Source organism: Stegostoma tigrinum, chromosome 3 (assembly GCF_030684315.1).
Source record: "Stegostoma tigrinum isolate sSteTig4 chromosome 3, sSteTig4.hap1, whole genome shotgun sequence".
Taxonomy (NCBI): domain Eukaryota; kingdom Metazoa; phylum Chordata; class Chondrichthyes; order Orectolobiformes; family Stegostomatidae; genus Stegostoma; species Stegostoma tigrinum.
This window is the reverse complement of record NC_081356.1, coordinates 108,055,324-108,073,292: the sequence shown is the minus strand read 5'-3', so window position 1 is coordinate 108,073,292 and position 17,969 is coordinate 108,055,324. Positions and strand designations below refer to the sequence as shown.

Below are 17,969 nucleotides of genomic sequence, written 5' to 3'. Positions count from 1 at the left end.
TTGTATGCAATTATGAGTCCCGTATCTAAGGAAGCTTGTGCTGGCATTGAAGGGGATCCAAGAGGAGGTTTACAAGAATGATCCTGGGGATTAAGGCCTTGTTGTATGAGGAGCAGCTGAGGACTCTGGGTCTGTACTCGATGGAGTTCAGAAGTTTTGCGGGGTGGGCAGCAGGATCTGATTGAAGAGATAATGAGAACTGCAGATGCTGGAGAATCCAAGATAACAAAGTGTGAAGCTGGCTGAACACATCAGGCCAAGCAGCGTCTTAGGAGCACAGAAGCTGATGTTTCAGGCTGTCTGATGAAGGGTCTAGGCCCGAAACGTCAGCTTTTGTGCTCCTAAGATGCTGCTTGGCCTGCTGTGTTCATCCAGGATCTGATTGAAACTCACTGAATGCTGAGATATCTGAATAGAGTGGATGTGGTGAAGATGTTTCCACTTGTCGGAGATACTAGGACCTGAGGCTAAAGACTCAGAGTGAAGGGATGACCCTTTAGAACTGAGATGAGGAGGAATTTCTTCATCTAGAGGGTGGTGAATCCATGGAACTCATTGCCAGAGAAGGCTGTGGAGGCCAAGTCATTCAGCGTATGTAAGACAGAGGTAGATAGGTTCTTGATTAGTAAGCGAATCAAAGCTTACGGGGAGAAGGCAAGAAAATGGACATAGCAGTTATGATCAAATGGCGGAGCAGACTTGATGGGCCAAATATCCTAATTCTGCTCCTACATCTCATAGTTTTGTGGTCTTACCTTGGTACTGTTCAGATGAATCTGTACCTTCACTATGTCAGTATACCTTTCTAATGTTCAGTGGTCTGACCAAGGGTCTTCACAACTAAATAAAACTTTGAATTCCTTTTGAGAAAAAGACCAACACACTATTGATCTTTTTGACTTCTTTTAGCTGTGCAATACCTTTTATTGATTGGTGTACCTGTCACTTAACTGTCTTTACCATTTTCCAGCTCTCTCTCAACATGAGGAAAATAAGCAGAGCTCAGCACCTTCAATTTGCTCTTGATTTCAGATTAATTAATTTGATTTGAATTTTGCTGTCACATGTACCGAGATACAGTCAAAAGTGTTGTCGTAAGTGATTGTATTATTCAAGTACGTCATAGTAACAGAACAGAGTGCAGGATACAGTGTTACAGCTGCCGAAAAGGTGCAGAGAGGTCAACATTAGCATTTAAGAGTTGATTGATGCAGTGAATTTTATTTTAATTGATTTAGTGACACTGCGAAACTTATTCTCAGTTAGAAGTTGATGAGTTGTTCAGACTGAGATTCATTCCATGTACTCAATCAATGAGTTTCTTTGGTTTGTGGGGCCAATGCTGCTTGATTGAGCGCATTGATTAAAGAGGTTGTGTGGTAGGGGAGAACCTGGAAGAACTTGCTGGCATGAGTTGGGGGCTACTGGAAGAATGTACAGAGTAACGCTGATACCTATGAGTTGATATGTGGCACCATTTCCACTGGCAAAAAGCAACTCTCCCCACTTAAATCCATAAGAAATTGCTAAATAGCATTTGAAGTGGGGAAATCTGTCCAGACTGCCTTGACCATCAAAGAAAATAGAGCCGAGAGAGAGCTTTAAAACTCTAAGAATTTAAAAAAAACATTTTGGGTTGACCCAGAATGGAAAAAGCCACTATATTTATGTACTAAGTATTACTATAGGCTGCTTATGACTTTCTTCCATTGCCTGTAGATTAAATAAGTTACTGCATGGTTTCTTTGTTTGTGTGGTGTGTGTGTGTGTGGGCTGCAAGTGTTTCTCATTTGACAGTGCGTTCAGCTGTTAACTGAAAGCTTGCTGGTTTGAGACCATCCAGAGGTGATATCTTCACCAATCTTCATTCAATATGACCATTGAAAGAAAAATTGTTACCCTGGGTCCCACTGTTTAAGGCTGTTGTGGTGCAGTATAGTGTCCCTACCACTAGTGTTCAGGCCCTGCCTGCTCCAAAGGGTGTGTTAACATCTCTGAACTAGTTGATTAGAAAATATTTAGAGGTTAAGCACAAAATTAAGTGTTTTTATTTCATTGACCACGAATAAAACAAACTATTAGTTAGCACTGAGCAGGAACATCAATATGTTTTTATTCGATGTCATACAGAATGCATTTACCTGGGGCTCCATTTTACAGTATTCCAAATCGTTTCACTCCTTCTCAATTTCTGTCCTGCAGGCAGTAATCTTCTGGTTTTCTATTCCCTACAGGAAAAGGAATGTGCAAATGGCTGGTGCAAATAAAATCAGGCTCAAATATGATGTTTAGCCAGTGAGCAAATTGCTTCCCAGTACTTGCCATTTCAGGCCATTCATGAAAACAAGCACTTGGGGGAGGTGCTGAGGGAGGAACGGCTGTCAATAGTTTGCAAATCGCTGTAGATTAACGATACAGCAACACAAAAGTGGAAGTGTTACGTGTGTTGGGAATGAAAACAGAAACGGTATGAAATGCTCAGCCAATCCAGCATCCGCAGAGAGTATAATAGTTACCACTGCAGTTTTTTGATCAGGACAGGTTAATGCTAACTGATTGAGAGGCCTCCTTAAAATGTGTAGCGGCTGCAATTTTTACTTCTTTAACAGAATGTTCTACAATTGTGAAGCAAGACTCTGGCTTTAATTTACAGATTGCATCTGTATCACTTTATAGGGCAGTTCCTTCAAACACCAGCCAAAAACATCAAAATGTGCAAGAAATATATTTCCGCACAGTGGGATAGATCTTCGCTTTGTGTGATAGGCAAGTGATAGTGAGTCAGCAACAATTTTAGTTCTCACCCAATGTTTTAAATTTGCATTGAGGTACTCCCTCTGCACCAGCCTTTGGATTATCTTCACATATTAAAATCCTTGCTATGCAGAAGGATTCAGTTAAAGGGGTCCATTGGAATTCCAATACTTTATTTTCTAATCCAAAAGAGAACTAATCAAACTGTTGATTAGGGCAGCATGTTGGTGTTGGGGAATTGAAACCGAGCATACCATGAAAACAGTGAACTAAAGCAGCTGTGATTCTCACCTGCTGATCGAGGCATAGTATTCCATCTTAGTTGTACAGTACAAGAAGTCAGTGACTGGCGTGCTGCTATCTCCCTGGAGAAATGGAAAGCAACTCTGACTGCTGTCAGGCATCTTTAGCTCATGTTGTATTGACAGAAGCACTGATAACAAGTTATGTTACTGCCTTTATTGCAAAACTTACAGGAATACAAATCAATGTATCATCTAATTTTTTTGTGAGGTTTGGTTAAATGTACGGGCTCTTTAATTTTATTTTTGCATAGCTGCACATCTGGTAATTTAGAGGGGCCAGCTTGAATGTGACCGTGCAGCTCGGAAGAAACATTTGCCATCCTTACCTGGTCTGGACTGCATGTGACTCCAGACCACAGCAGTAAGATTGATCTTAACCACCCTCTTAGGACAATAAATGTCGCTCTAACCAGTGATGCCCTTATCACATGAATGAATAAAAAGAGATTTGAAAGTATGACCAGATTAAGCTATAAATGTTAGCTAAACTCAAGCTCATAGGATTTTAGAATATGACAGTAAAATGACATGTATAAACTTGTATCAATAGGGCCCTGGATATATAATCACAGCATTGTTACAGAATAGAAGGAAGCCATTCAGCCCACTGGATCTATGCTGGCTCTCCAGATTAGCTATTTACTTAGAGTCCTTTTCCTGCCTTCTCCCTGTAACCATGACACTCTTCCTTTTCAGATATCAATTTAATTCCCTTTTAAATGTTCCATTGATCCTGCCTCCCCACACCACATTCCAGACCTTAACCACTCACTGTGAGGAGAAGTTTTTATCTCATTTTGCTTTTCCTTCTTTTGCCAGTAACGGTAAGCCTGTGCCCTCTTGTAATTGCTACTTTAAAAGTGAAATCAGTTTCTCCCTGTCTGCACTGACCAGATTTCTCATGGCTTTAGTATATCTATCACAACTCCTTTCAGCCAATGTTTCTCCAAGGAAAGCAGTCTTAACTTCTCCAAGCTCACGACTGCTTGGAAAGCAATTTAAACCTGAAGAAATATCAAGTACAGACAAAATGAGGTCAAACATTTAACTTGCCAAAATAGGAAATATCAATCTGACTGCCAGGACTGAATCTTCACAATCCATATTGATACTTAATGTGGTTAAGGCTGGAAGGAAAACTAGTACTTGTGGCAGCTGGAGGACAATCTACCTTTCACATCCCACGCAGACTGTAGCTGGAAGGTGAAATCTGTACTTTGGAAATTCCAGTTTACAATACCTAATTTTATTAAATTAAGTTGAATACAGAATTTTAAACCCTTGCTGCACATTCCTAAACTTTTACATTCATGTTTTATAACTGTGCCAGGGTTCCTCCCCAAAATGAACAAGTCACCTTTTGTAAAAATGTAATTTGGTTCCCACACAACTGGGAAATAAAGATAAAACATTTCTTCATTAAAGTTGCCGTATTAAGCAAAACAAGCCCATTCAGATATATTCATACAGAATGAAAGATAATGATGTTTCAGCACTAATTTCTGTTTGTCAGGCCATTATGACAACAAATAGTTCTTGTGCTGTTTAATTACAATGCACAGATGACAAGCCACAAAGACTTCCTTGAAGGATTGAAATAATCATCACTATACTCCAATGCTCTAATGTAAAAGAGTGAGCATGTTTAACATCAAATGGCACATGCATGTCACCGTGGAGAACAGGAAGCAGCTCCTTTATCTGATAGTTTTACGCATGTGAGATTTCTTCCATTTTATTCGCAGTAATGGTAGTCATTGGGATTTATTTAGGATTCATTTATTAATGTGCAGATAGGCAATTAAACAACTCACTGGACGTAGAGAATCCGTCAATACTCCATTTTCAGTGTGGAGGAACCCAGCATGAATGGTAAGGCTGAAGCATCTTCATCCAGAAGTACCAAGTGGATGATCCATCTCAATCCTCTCCAGAGGCTCCCTGCATCATACATGCCAGTCTTCAATCAATTGGATTCACTCCAAATGGGTATCAAGAAATGGTTGAAGAACTGCAAACAGCAAAGGCTATGAGCAATAGCCTTATAGTGGCAATAGTACAGAAGCCTTTGATCCAGTGTTGGTCGTGCCCCTAGACAAGACTTTCCAGCACAGCTACAGCACTGGCATCTATCTGACAATGTAGAAATTGCCCAGCTATGTCCAGTAAACAGTAATCAAGTCAAATCCAACACAACCAATTACCACCCCATCAGTCTACTCTTGATTGCTGACATAATGTTGAAGGGTGTTGTTGACAGTGCTACAAAGTGGTACTTCAATGATATCCTGCTCACTGACACTCTGTTTCAGTTCCACCAGGCCTATTCAGCTACTGACTTCAGTACAGCCTTGGTCCAGACAATGATAAAAGGCTTGAGCTCCAGAGATGAAGGGAGGCAACTGGATGGGTACTTGAATAGCAAGGGTTTAAAGGAATACGACAGCGGAACAGCAAAGGCAGGAGTTTCTGGGAGTAATTTGGGAGACGCAGCAAAAATTTATCCCTAGGACAAAGAAGCAGACTAAACGGAGGGTGAGGCAAACGTGATTGACTAGGGAAGTCAGGGATAGCATAAAAGCAAAAGGAAAAGCATACAAGGTGGTGAAGGGCAGTTGAAAGTCGCGGAATTAGGAAGCCTACAAAGACAAACAGAGGACAACTAAAAAACAAATAAGGAGGGAGAAGATTAAATATGAGGGTGAGCTAGCCAGTAATATAAAAGAATATTGCAAGAGTTTCTTTAGCTATATAAAGGCTAAAAGAGAGGCAGAAGTGAACATTGGGATACTGGAGTTCCGCTGGAAAAGTTGCAATGGGAAATAATGAAATGGCGGAGGAACTGAACAAGTATTTTACTTCTGTTTTCATGGTGGTAGATACAAGTAACATCCCAAAATTTCAAGAGAATTAGGGAGAAGAGGTGAGTATGGTGGCCATCATCAAGGAGAAGGTGCTAGAAAAACTGAAATATCTGAAGGTAGATAAATAATCTAGATTAGATGGACTATACCCCAGAGTTCTGAAGAAAATAGCGGAAGAAATAGTAGAGGCATTAGTTGTGATCTTTCAGGAATCACTGGACTCGGAGGGGGTCCCAGAGGACTGGAAAATCACAAATGTAACCCTCTGTTTAAGAACGGACTAAGGAAAAAGACAGGAAATTACAGGCAGATTAGCCTAACCTCAGACATTGGTAAGATTTTGGAGTCCATTGTGAAGGATGAGGTATTTAAATACTTGGAAGTGCATGATAAAAGAGGGCAAAGTCAGCACGGCTTCATCAAGGGGAGGTCATGCCTGACAAATCTGTTAGAATTCTTTGAGGAAGTAATGAGAAAGTTAGACTAAGGAGAGCCAATGGATGTTATCTACATGGACTTCCAGAAGGTCTTTGACAAGGTGCCCCACAGGAGGCTGCTGAGTAAGATAAGGGCCCATGATGTTCGAGGCAAGGTACTATCATGGATTGAAGATTGGCTATCTGGCAGAAAGCAGAGAGTGTGGTTAAAAGAGTCCTCCTCAGTCTGGCAGCCAATGACTAGCGGTGCTCTGCAAGGGACAGTGTTGGGCCCACAACTTTTCACTTATACATTAATGATCTAGATGAAGGAACTGTGAGCATTCTGACTAAGTTTACAGATCATACAAAGATATGTGGAGTGACAGGTAGGATTGAGAAGGTGGGAGGCTGCAGAATGATTTGGACAGGTTAGGGGAGTGGGCAAAGAAGTGGCAGATGGAATACAACATGGGAAAATGTGAGGTCATGCACTTTGGTAGACAGAATAGAGGCATAGACTATTTTCTTAATGGGTAGAAAGTTCAGAAATCAGAAGTGCACATGGACTTGGGAGTCCTAGTCCAGGATTCTCTGAAGGTTAACCTGCTGGTTGAGTCAGTAGTTTTAGGAAGGCAAATACAATGTTGGCATTTATTTTGAGATGACTAGAATATAAATGTATACTTCTGAGGCTTTATAAGGCTCTGGTCAGACTAGATTTAGAGTATTGTGGCAATTTTGGGCCCCATATCTCAGGAAGGATGTACTGGTCCTGGAGTGGGTCCAGAGGAGGTTCATGAAAATGAAGCCAAGAATGAAAGGGTTAACATATGAGGAACATTTGAGGAGTCTGGATCCATACTCAGTGGAGTTTAGAAGGATGAGGGGGTACCTAATTGAAACTTACAGAATACTGAAAAGCCTGAGCAGAGCGGATGTTTGGAAAATGTTTCCATTAGTAGGAGAGACTAAGACCCGAGGGCACAGCCTTAGGGTAAAGGGAAGACATTTAGAATGGAGATGAGGAGGAACTTCTTCAGCCAGAGAGTGGTGGATCTATGGAATTCATTGCCACAGAGGATTGTGGAGGTTGGGTCATTGAGTACATTTAAGACGGAGATAGATAGGTTCTTGATTGGTAAAATGATCAAAGGTTATGGGGAGACAGCAGGAGAATAGGGTTGAGAAGCTTATCAGCCATGATTGAATGGCAGAGTAGACTCAATGGGCTGAAAGGAGCTGAAATTAGGACAATGTCTTATGCTCTGACGGATATGGGCCAATGCTGGGAAATAGGACTAGTTCAGATTGGGATGCCTGGCCAGTGCAGACAAGTTGGTCTGTTTCTGTGCTGTGTGACTCAATGACTCTGACAGTGACTACCCTTGACACAAACATGATACTTGATTGAGTGTAGCATCAAGGAGCCCTAGCAAAACCAGAGTCAATGAATGTCAGGGGAAGTTCTCTACTGGTTGAAGTCATACATGGCAAGGAGTTGCTCAGGATATTGTCTTGACCACCTTCAGTTGTTTACTTCATGATCCACCCTCATCTGTAGGGTCAGAAGTGGGGATATTTGCTGAGGATTGCATAACATACAGCAGCATTTGCAATGACTCAGACACTGAGCAGCCTGTGTCCACCTGCAGGAAAACCTGGACAAAATTGAGGCTTGGACTGATCAATGGCAACAAACGTACAAGCCACATAATATTAAAGCACCACTATTATCAGAGGACATCAATAAACCATCCAGCCACAGACTTCATTGAGCACGGACAGAAAGTTAAAGGGTTCCCAAACTGGCACTCTACCATCTGATAAATGTCTTTCCCCACACCCCCGGCCTGCCTCCAGACCTGTCTCAAGAGGGGTCATTATGATCCATCTGATTCTAAGAAGCTGTAACTTTACTCCAAAACAGGATCAAGGGGTGCTAATGTACTGTCCACATATTTGTCAATGATGCTTTGGTAAACATAGAGACCACTTGAAGCATACACCTCTGCCCTGCAAGAACAGCAGATAATAGGAAGGGAAACGGAATTTTGGCATCTATTGCTAAGGAATACAGTATAAAAGTAGGGAAGTATCAATGCAATTGTACAAGGCATTAGTGAGACCACTCCCGGATTACCGCATGTAGTTGCTTTGGAGACAATTCAGAGGAAGATTGATGGCAGAGATGAGAGGTTTGTCATATGAAGAGATTGAGCAGTTTGGGCCTATAGGAGAGCATTGAGGTATAAAGGGATTGAGAAAGTAGACTTTGGGGGAGATTTCATTGAGGTATAAGGGGATTGACAAGGTAGACATTGAAAGGATATTTCCTTGTGTGGGGCTATCTAGAATGAGAGATTATAGTTAAGTTAATGGCTAGCAGATGAGGAGAAGTTACTTCTGTCGAAGAATCGTGAATCTGTGGAATTCAGTACCCCAGAATGTGGAGGATGCTGGGACATTGAGGAAATTTAAAGGGGTGATAGACACATTTGTAATTTACAATGGGTTATAGAGAGTGGGCAGGAAAGAGGATTTGAAGCTTAGATGAGATCAACCGTTATTATGTCAAATGATGGAGCAGGCTCGAGGGGCTGAATTGCCTACTCCTGCTCCTAGTTCTTATGTTCGCCTGATAACCTCAGCCCTCACTGAGCCCTTTGTAAGCTTGAGAATCTATGCTGTAAACCATAGAAGAGGAGAAGGATGATAAATTGTTTCTCCAAGGTTAAGTTTGAACTCAGTTTGTGATGTTTGTCTTGCCAACATTGGTATTCTGCTTGTAATTGTATACTGAGTTCCTCTGTTTGGCTGTCAAACAGATCTTATCAGGTCATTTTTGATGTCAAGTTAACAATAGTTCCATTAAAGTTAAATGTTTACTGTCTTTACTGCTGTGAGTTAACCGTTTTGGTGCCAGTCTTATCAAGAAACTTAGTTGAAGTGGAATGGAAAAGTTTAGATTTATATTGTTTGATTAAATTAGATTACCTACAGTGTGGAAACAGGCCCTTCGGCCCAACAAGTCCACACCGCCCCTTGAAGAATCCCACCCAGACCCATCCCCCTATAACCCACTCACCCCTGAACACTACTGGTCATTTAGCATGGCCAATCCACCTAGCCTGCACATCTTTGGACTGTGGGATGAAACCGGAGCACCTGGAGGAAACCCACGCAGACATGGGGAGAATGTGCAAACTCCACACAGACAGCCGCCCAAGGCTGGAATTGAACCTGGGTCCCTGGTGCTGTGAGGCTGCAGTGCTAACCACTGAGCCACCGTGCCGCCCTAAGATTTTTAATTGATTTTTTTTAATTGCAAATTTTTTAATTGATCCTTGTGACATAGGCAAAGCTACAAAGGCCAGCATTTGACTCCCATCCCTGGTTGCCCTTGAGGAACATGGTTGTCCTTCAGGGAATAGTTTAGAGAAGCCCTTTTCAAAATATACTTATTTGTTCCCTCTGTTTAGTTTTTTGCTGTGATGGGGAACCTTAGCATGAAAGTCTGCCAAGTTTTTTTTAGTTCAGCTGCATCGTACAGGAAGCCCCAGGACAAAACCTTTTCTTTCCTGAATCAGGGTTGACACAGTGTCTCTGTGGCTAGCACTGCTGTCTCACAGCACCAGGGACCCGGGTTTGATTCTACCCTCGGATAACTGCCTGTGTGGGGTTTGCATGTTAGACCATAAGACATAAGAGCAGAAGTTAGGCTATTCAGCCCATGAGTCTACTTTACCATTCATTTGTGGCTGGTAAGTTCTTCCTGTGTCTGCATGGGTTTCCTCTGGGTGGTCTGGTTTCCTCCCACAGTTCAAAGGTACGTGGATTGGGATGGGAAATGCAGGGTAATAGGGACAGGGTAGGGGTGTGGGAGTGGGTGAGGTGCTGTTTGGAGGGTTAATGTGGACCTGATAGGGCTGAATAGCCTGCTTCCACACTTGTAGGGATTCTATGATTCAGTTAAATTCATCTGAACTTATCCTTGGACAGGAGAAAATCCTACTGCTGCCTATTATTCAGCAGCCAGCCCAAGAAGTGGGCTGAACTGCACTTCCCTTTAAGATCCAACAGCCTGCTCATACTAACTGCCAGGAGCATCTGTGAAGAATGAAGTACAGTAGCAGAGGGTGACCATTGTCTAAGAAACTGTAACCCAGCCTCAGACGAAGTAACCAGGGGAGGGGAAAAGGGACAAAAGAAAATCAATATTTCTCATAAGAACTTTCCTGGAAGGACACCGCAGGATATGGGGACAGCTCCTGGCTCAGAATTCTTCCTCGTTTTAAGTAGAAAAATAATGCACCGACTAAAGAAACGTTTTCATTTCTCAGCTTGTATTGATTTGCAGATTTTTTGGGAGGAATGGGGCAACATTCGTGGGCGTGGTCCCATGTTCTAGAGCAGTTCGGAATGCAAGCGCCAGGCGGACTGGTCTTTGAAACAGCACAGAACACTAATCTAGATCCTGGGGTATCCCTGTAAGAGACTGAACAAAATCAGTGCCAACAAATGTTTCCAATTATTTCTGTCTAAAATGAGGGCGTGTTTTGGATAAAGAATACTCCTGAGATTCTCGCCTTCCTCTTTAAGCATAGCCAAAGCGAAACCTTGAGAGAATTTCCTCTCGTGAACTCTAGCCTTTTTCACTGAACACGATCACAAGAAAGAGAGGCTGAGAGCAATTCAGCGCAAGAACATCGTTGACATAGTGAGTAATCCATAAAAAGGAACACGCTCTCATTCTTATGCTGTCTCTCTCTCTGATAAAGTACAACTACCTAACTCGGAAATGCAGGACTGAAAATAACGAGGGAAAATCTGTTTTTGGAATTGAGTTTCTGTCATGTACTAATCTCTATTGCAGCAGAGACCTGTCGTTGCCCAGCAACAAAGGAAGCATGGAACACAGTTTGATCTTAGAAGTTTCCAGCCAACTCCATTTGCTGGTCTCTCATTAACCTTTCCTATGTATTAGTTCAGAATTTAAAAAGTGGTCAGTTTCCTCTCAGGTTGGGGCTTCGTTTTACTAATTTAACTTTGACTCTCTCTCTCTCTCTCTTCCTTTGTAGGTGTGTCTTTTGTATAGATATGAACAAGATTGTGGGCAGACTTGGACCGTCCTCCAGTGAAATGTAACGTCATGTGCTGAGCTGCACGCTGATAAAGACACACGAATCCATTGAAAATTAGCTCAAAGGAATCAGCCTACACAGGACAGCACAGTCTCACCAGCTGTTTGATGAATGCAGTTAAAAAGTAATTGACGTGGCAGTCGTTTGAAGTAAGGATTTATTTCATCAGTGGGTGTCCATCTTAACAGTGCTGCAGGACAACTTTCACCTTTTCGTTTAGCGTCAATACTCCTACTTTGAGTGGACTGAGGGACAGGGCTTTGCACCAGTTTGGATTAAACCATGTGTCATGTGATTGTTACCTGTCGCTCAATGCTGTGGACCCTGCTGAGTATTGTGGTAGCCTTTGCTGAGCTCATTGCCTTCATGAGCTCAGACTGGCTGGTGGGGAGGCCGAAAGTTGACAACACCCCTGTCCTCGCGAACCGCTCCAACACGTGGAAAGATCCTTACCACCCAAAGCTGGGTATATACAGCCGCTGCATTAAACGGCCAACTTTAAAACGAGGGAACCCGTGTGGTCCATACGCTGAAAGTTTCAATGAAATTGCCAGTGGATTTTGGCAAGCGACGGCTATTTTCCTGGCGACAGGAATTCTCATTCTGTGTGCCGTGGCATTCATCTCAGTCTTTACCATGTGTGTGCAGAGTATTCTGAAGAAAAGCATTTTTAACATTTGTGGATTACTACAGGGAATTGCAGGTGAGTTTCTCTGTTTTCACTGAACGAACACAGTCGTACTTTGATTTTTTTTACTGGGGGAAGGGGTGGATTAGCCAAAAGTTGGAAATGATGTTTTTGTTTTAAGACAATTAGCATCAGAATCCTAATGCCAAAACTGCTGAGCCACTCAGTCAGAGAAGTTATTTTATAGTCAGGCATTAGATTATACCTGGAAGGTTGTGTCAATACACACTAAGTCAGGAGTAAATTACTACCAGATGTTCTCATTCAGAATCATCATTTGAGTGATTTTTATGTAAATATATCTTATTGTACTTTTTTGCTAAATGCTAAAAAGGCTGTCAAAAATTCCTGATCGTACGGTTTTGCATTCAAATGCAACGCTACACTGATACAATGACCTCTCATACAATGTGCATTGTTCACGGTTCCTTCCTTGTTAGATAAAACACCCTCAAAAACGGCAAGTCTCTGATGTATTTCCAATGTGTCCTGTCTTCTGCTTAGCAGGCAGTATTTGAAGACTGAAGTTTATTTTCTCTTTTTTCTCTGATGTTCAGGAAACCTTTAAGTCTACAAAATGTGTTTTACATTTGACTTTGATCGCACTTTCACAATTTTATTTGAACGTTTAATGAGTTTCACTGAGGCTGCCATGTCCCACACCTGGTGTGTTCACCTTTGATAGCTCCTTGAGAAAAGACCTTCAACATCATGGCTTCATGATAGTCACATCAAGGAGGAGATGGTGAGAAGGTGAAGATGGAGGAATATGTACAGTATTGGTGCATTGTAAATTTGCCCTTCCCATTATTGGGTTAGACAGACTTTTGGAAATAACAAGGTGTGGATCTGGATGAACACAGCAGGCCAAGCAGCATTAGAGGAGCAGGAAAGCTGATGTTTTGGGCCTAAACCCTTCTGATGAAGGGTCTAGGCCCGAAACATCATCTTTCCTGCTGCTCTGATACTGCTTGGCCTGCTGTGTTCATCCAGCTCCATGCCTTGTTATCTCGGATTCTGCAGCATCTGCAGTTCCTACATACCTCTGATAGGCTTTTGGAGATACTTTTATTTTTAAACCAAATCTGTTTTAATTGTAAGGATGGTAAGTTGCCAAGTGTTAGCCCCTGCTGTGATTGCTCAGTATTGGGCTCCCCGGTGGCTATAATTCAGGGCCAGCTGTGGTACCATGTCATCTAAGGTGATTTCAGTTTTGGAAGTGTATTTGCCAGACACCAGCCCCCCAAGCAGAAATAAAATGTTGGTGCCAGACTTGTAATTTTATATGAACATGTCTTTAAGGGATTATAGCGCAGTAGTAACAAGAATTTTGGTTAATTTTGTTTTTCACAACCCAGGAATACTGACACATTTTTGCAGCCACCGCCCCCCCGCCCAACGTGTGGCATGGTGGCTCAGTGGGCAGCACCACTGCTGCATTCACAGTGCCAGGGACCTGTATTTCATTCCAGTCTCAGGTGACTGTGCAAATTCTACACAGACGCTCTCCTCGTGTCTGCGTGGGTTTCCTCTGGGTTCTCCGGTTTCCTCCCACAATCCAAAAATGTGCAGGTTAAGTTGATTGGCCATGCGAAATGTGGAGCTACAGGGATACAGGCAGGAGACTGGTTAATGGTGGCGTCTTCAGAGTCTCAATGTGGACTTGATTGGCTGTATGGCCTGCTCCCACACTAGGGACTCTATGATTCTTCAACACTGTATCCTGTAACAGGCAACTCATCACAAATTAGAGTTAGAACCTGCTTAGCCAGTGCGACTCTGTTACAAAGTGAATATAATTCAAAAGCTATAAGGGAAGCTCCTAACTGATTGAGAGGTTTCCAGCAGCATGAAAAGAAACAGACAGGAAGCAGGTAGTGTTGCAACAGGTTGACCAGGGAGTGGCATTATGTGGGATCATCCAACCGTTTCCTGAGGGAATAACGATGGCATGGGGGACAGTGGAACTATACAGTAAGGAATTCATGTCTAATCAGCCTCATCAGTCTGCACTGAAACTACTTTCGTTCACCAGTGTCAGCTCAGTTATTTCAGGAACACAGAAGAAACTTTGCCTGGATATATTAACACTCTTACTGCCAGAACAGCAATACAAGATCAAGTAATGGGCTTCAGAAATGAATCTGTTGAATGAATTTGTTGAATGTGGTAAGGGAACAATTGGAAACCTCTAGCTCAGCCTAAAAGGTAGTAATCAGGTGGTTAGAACTTCAGGTGTGCCTATGCTTTCAACAATTTACAAGGCTCATGGTTGAATTCCACAACAAAATAAGTGAATTTTGACTCCGTTTCAAAGTCTCACACTTAAAAAAAGTTGTAACATAAGCACATGGCTGTTTATACTTTTATCCAATATTAGATTGGGATACAGTACAATCTGACCTTTCGAAAAACTGTAAAAAGTTGAACCTCTGGTCTTTCTAATTATGGATAACCAATATTTAATTTTCCTTTAGAATTAAAGTATAGTTCAACATCATTTTGAAATGTAACACATCAAGACAAAGCATTTCCATTATTAGCTTAAAGATGCAGAGCCTGAAGTGGAATTTCTGTCAAAGTTATTCATTTCAGATGTTACAGATGTAGCTTATTAATAGTTGTCCGTCATCAGTACAAAAAGGACAGCTATTTGCAATGGACTAAAAGATGTGCAAAGTATCAACTCAAACAATGTAGAAAATACAAAAAAGTTTTGCAAACTTTGCTACCCAACATAATGCAATGTAACCTTCACAAAACATCATTTGTCACTCATGGCTGATGTGATAAAAGTGATAACAGTCTGTTTTGCAGAAACCTGTGGTCTCATAACCAGGCTATGATGTTTTCCAGTTAGACTCTGTTTCTTTCATTGTTATAGGATTCACCACTAGACTTTGTACTTTCATTTGAATATTTGTAAATTCACTCTGCCTTTAGAGACTGAAGTAAATATTGATATGCTTATATGTACATGTATACAACTAGAAAGAGTTGTTTCAAATTTTTCTCCTAATAGTCTAACCTTGTGAAGTTTACTGTCATTAATGTTGCTTAAAATAATAACTTTTATCCTGTACTTTAATCAGACAGTGCTCCACACCAGTTATACAAACTAAATGTTCAAACTACAAATCCATTCAAGACCTACATTCCACAATAGATTTTGTAGTTTCCACACTCCACTGACTTGATGGCAAACTATGTATCACACAGAGCTCTAACATCTTTCCGTGATTCAATGTATAAATATTGGCTGAGGACATAAATCCATTCATTTTTCCTTCAATGAAGTGAATTCCAAATCACTTTCTTTTGAACTCTGATTGCTTACCCATATACAGAATGTTTCCAGTGAGAGATAATATTTTAGAGAGTATACGTTTGTGGCTTGTATAAATATTAAGTTCAGAATTGTGTGGTAAACGCTGTACAGAACCATTGCTGCATTCTCAGGCATAGACTCCTGAGATACAACAATCATTCAAATAGTGATGATCTAGAGGTGCAGCTAATAAAATACATTGCATGTAGACATATAGCCTGGGTGATGAGTCGCTAGGATGAGAATGGCAGGAGTATGGAGCCTAGGAATATGTCTAAAATCAAAACTGGATGTTAAATAGATTGCAAAAACACAAAATTAAAAGATCTATATTTGAATGCATGTAGCATTCATAACAAAGCAAATGAATTGTTAGCACACAATGAAGTAAATCAATATGATCTGATGGTCATCTCAGAGATGTGGCAGCAGATCACAAGGATTGGGTGCTGAGTATTGATAGTATTTGAGGTTCAGGAAGATTAGGAAGCTAGATAAAGGTAGAGGGGTAGAATGCTAATTAGGAATTGCACTTATGCAACTGTTAGAGGTGACTTTAGTTCAGGTGATAAGAATGTAGAATTTTTTTGTGTGGCAATGAGGAATAGTAGGAAGGATAAATCACGTGATCAATAGGATCCTAACAGAAACCATTATGTGGGCCAAAGTATACAAGAGAAAAGTACAAGGTGCTTGTGATAAAGGGACATCAATAATCACAGGTAAATTTAGTCTGCATTTAAACTTGAATAATCAAATTGGCAGTAGTGACGTCCTAATGTTTTAAAATCCTTTTTGGACATAAATGAGGAGACAAATTTTCTCTTGGAGGGTTGAGTAAGTTTGCAACTTTCTGCTTCAAAATGACAGAAGTGGACTTCATTGACTATTTCTAAGACGGACGCGGATAGATCCTTATTAGATAATGAAGTTATCTGTTGCATGTTAAATATGAACGGATCACGATCATCTGGTCTACTTCTGCTCCTATTATTTTTAATTTATTCACAGGAGGAAGGTGTCACTGGCCAGGCCAGCATTTATTGCCCATCCCTAATTGCCTAGAGGACAATTAAGAGTCAGCCACTTTGCTGTGGATCTGGAGTAAGACCAGATAAGGATGGCAGTTTCAATCCCTGAAGAACACTAGTGAACCTAATGGTTTGTGATTAGATTCTTAATTACAGATTTTCATTGATTTCAAATTTCTCCGCTGCCATGGCTGGATTTGAAGCCAGGTCCCCAAGAAATTATCTAGGTTTCTAGATTAAGAGTCTAGTGATAACACCTTTGGGCCACCATCTCCCCATATTGATATTTGATATGTTTTGTATGCAATGACTTCAGATTTTCTGTTGCCTCTATGTACTTGGAACAACACCATCCCAGAAGCAATAAAACATTAATGGCCAGGGCTTTACCATTTGAGGTGAGGAAGGGGGTGTTAATCCTTTGGGAGGAGTTGCCTTGGACACATTGGCAGCATTCCTAAATTGCCTCCAAAAGATGATACACCCTTTTGTGCCTCCCAGTCTGGCCACTTAACCCACCACCCCCTATCCAAGGGTACTAAACACACTCCCCATCCCCCTCAAAATTCCCGGACATCCCTGAGTCGAGAATCAATTGCTGTTTTCCTTGTGAGATTGCTTGCAGTCTGAGCAGTGGCCACAATAGATTGAGACTGCTCTAGTTGCTGGCCACTCAGCTTGGCTGACCATTCTCGAGGAGAAAATGTTTTCTCCCTGTAGGCCCACACTTTGCTTCTAACATGTCTGGAGCAGAGAGAAGTAGGCATCCCATAGGACCCAGATCAGTTATATCCAGAATAGCTTTGGAGTAGCAATATCTTAACTGTGAACCCTTCATTAGAATGTTCCTCTGTATTTCACCAGCAATCGGTAAACATTCAGAAGGCTTCTGGTAATGTCCCACATAAGAGACGGAAATGTAAAATTGGTGTTTGGGGGTAATGGATGGATAGAGAACTGCTAGTAGATGAAATAAAGAATGGGAATGCCACAGGGATCAGCACTTGGACCCCAGCTATTCCCAAATATGTCAATGATTTAGCTGAGGGAACTAAATGTAATATTTCCAAATTTGCAGACAATACAAAGCTGGGTGGGAAAGTGAGCTGTGAGGAGGATGCAGAGATGCTTCAGTATGCTTTGGTCAAATTGAGTGAGTGGTCAATTGCATGGCAGATGCAGTAAATTGGACATAACTGAGACATTATCTACGTTGAGAGAAGAAACAGGAAGGCAGATTATTATCTGAATGCAACAGATTAGAAGGGATGGAGTACAATGACGCCTGGGGGACCTTGTACATCAGTTGCTGAAACCAAGCATGCAGGTGCATCAGGTGATGAAAAAGTCAAATGGTATGTTGGCCCTTGTAGTGAGAGGATTTAGAGTACAGGAGCAGGGATGTCTTATAGCAATTATACAAGCCCTGCATGAGACAA

The 17,969-nt window shown here is 41.5% G+C and overlaps 1 protein-coding gene across 9 annotated transcripts in view; it reads left to right on the top strand.

Annotated features, from left to right (window-relative positions):
• lhfpl2b (LHFPL tetraspan subfamily member 2b) overlaps positions 1–17,969 on the top strand; it is a 163,866-nt gene that overhangs the window by 110,281 nt on the left and 35,616 nt on the right. For 6 of the 9 annotated variants that reach the window (XM_048528102.2, XM_048528100.2, XM_048528099.2 and 3 more), the window contains one exon: positions 11,421–12,186. In XM_048528102.2, the coding sequence (XP_048384059.1) occupies positions 11,766–12,186 (421 nt within the window). In that variant the 5' untranslated portion in view covers positions 11,421–11,765. Of the gene's footprint in view, positions 1–10,033; positions 10,104–10,982; positions 11,060–11,151; positions 11,298–11,420; positions 12,187–17,969 lie in introns of those variants that run through there. The other 3 variants (XM_048528105.2, XM_048528103.2, XM_048528104.2) reach the window with 3 other exon arrangements.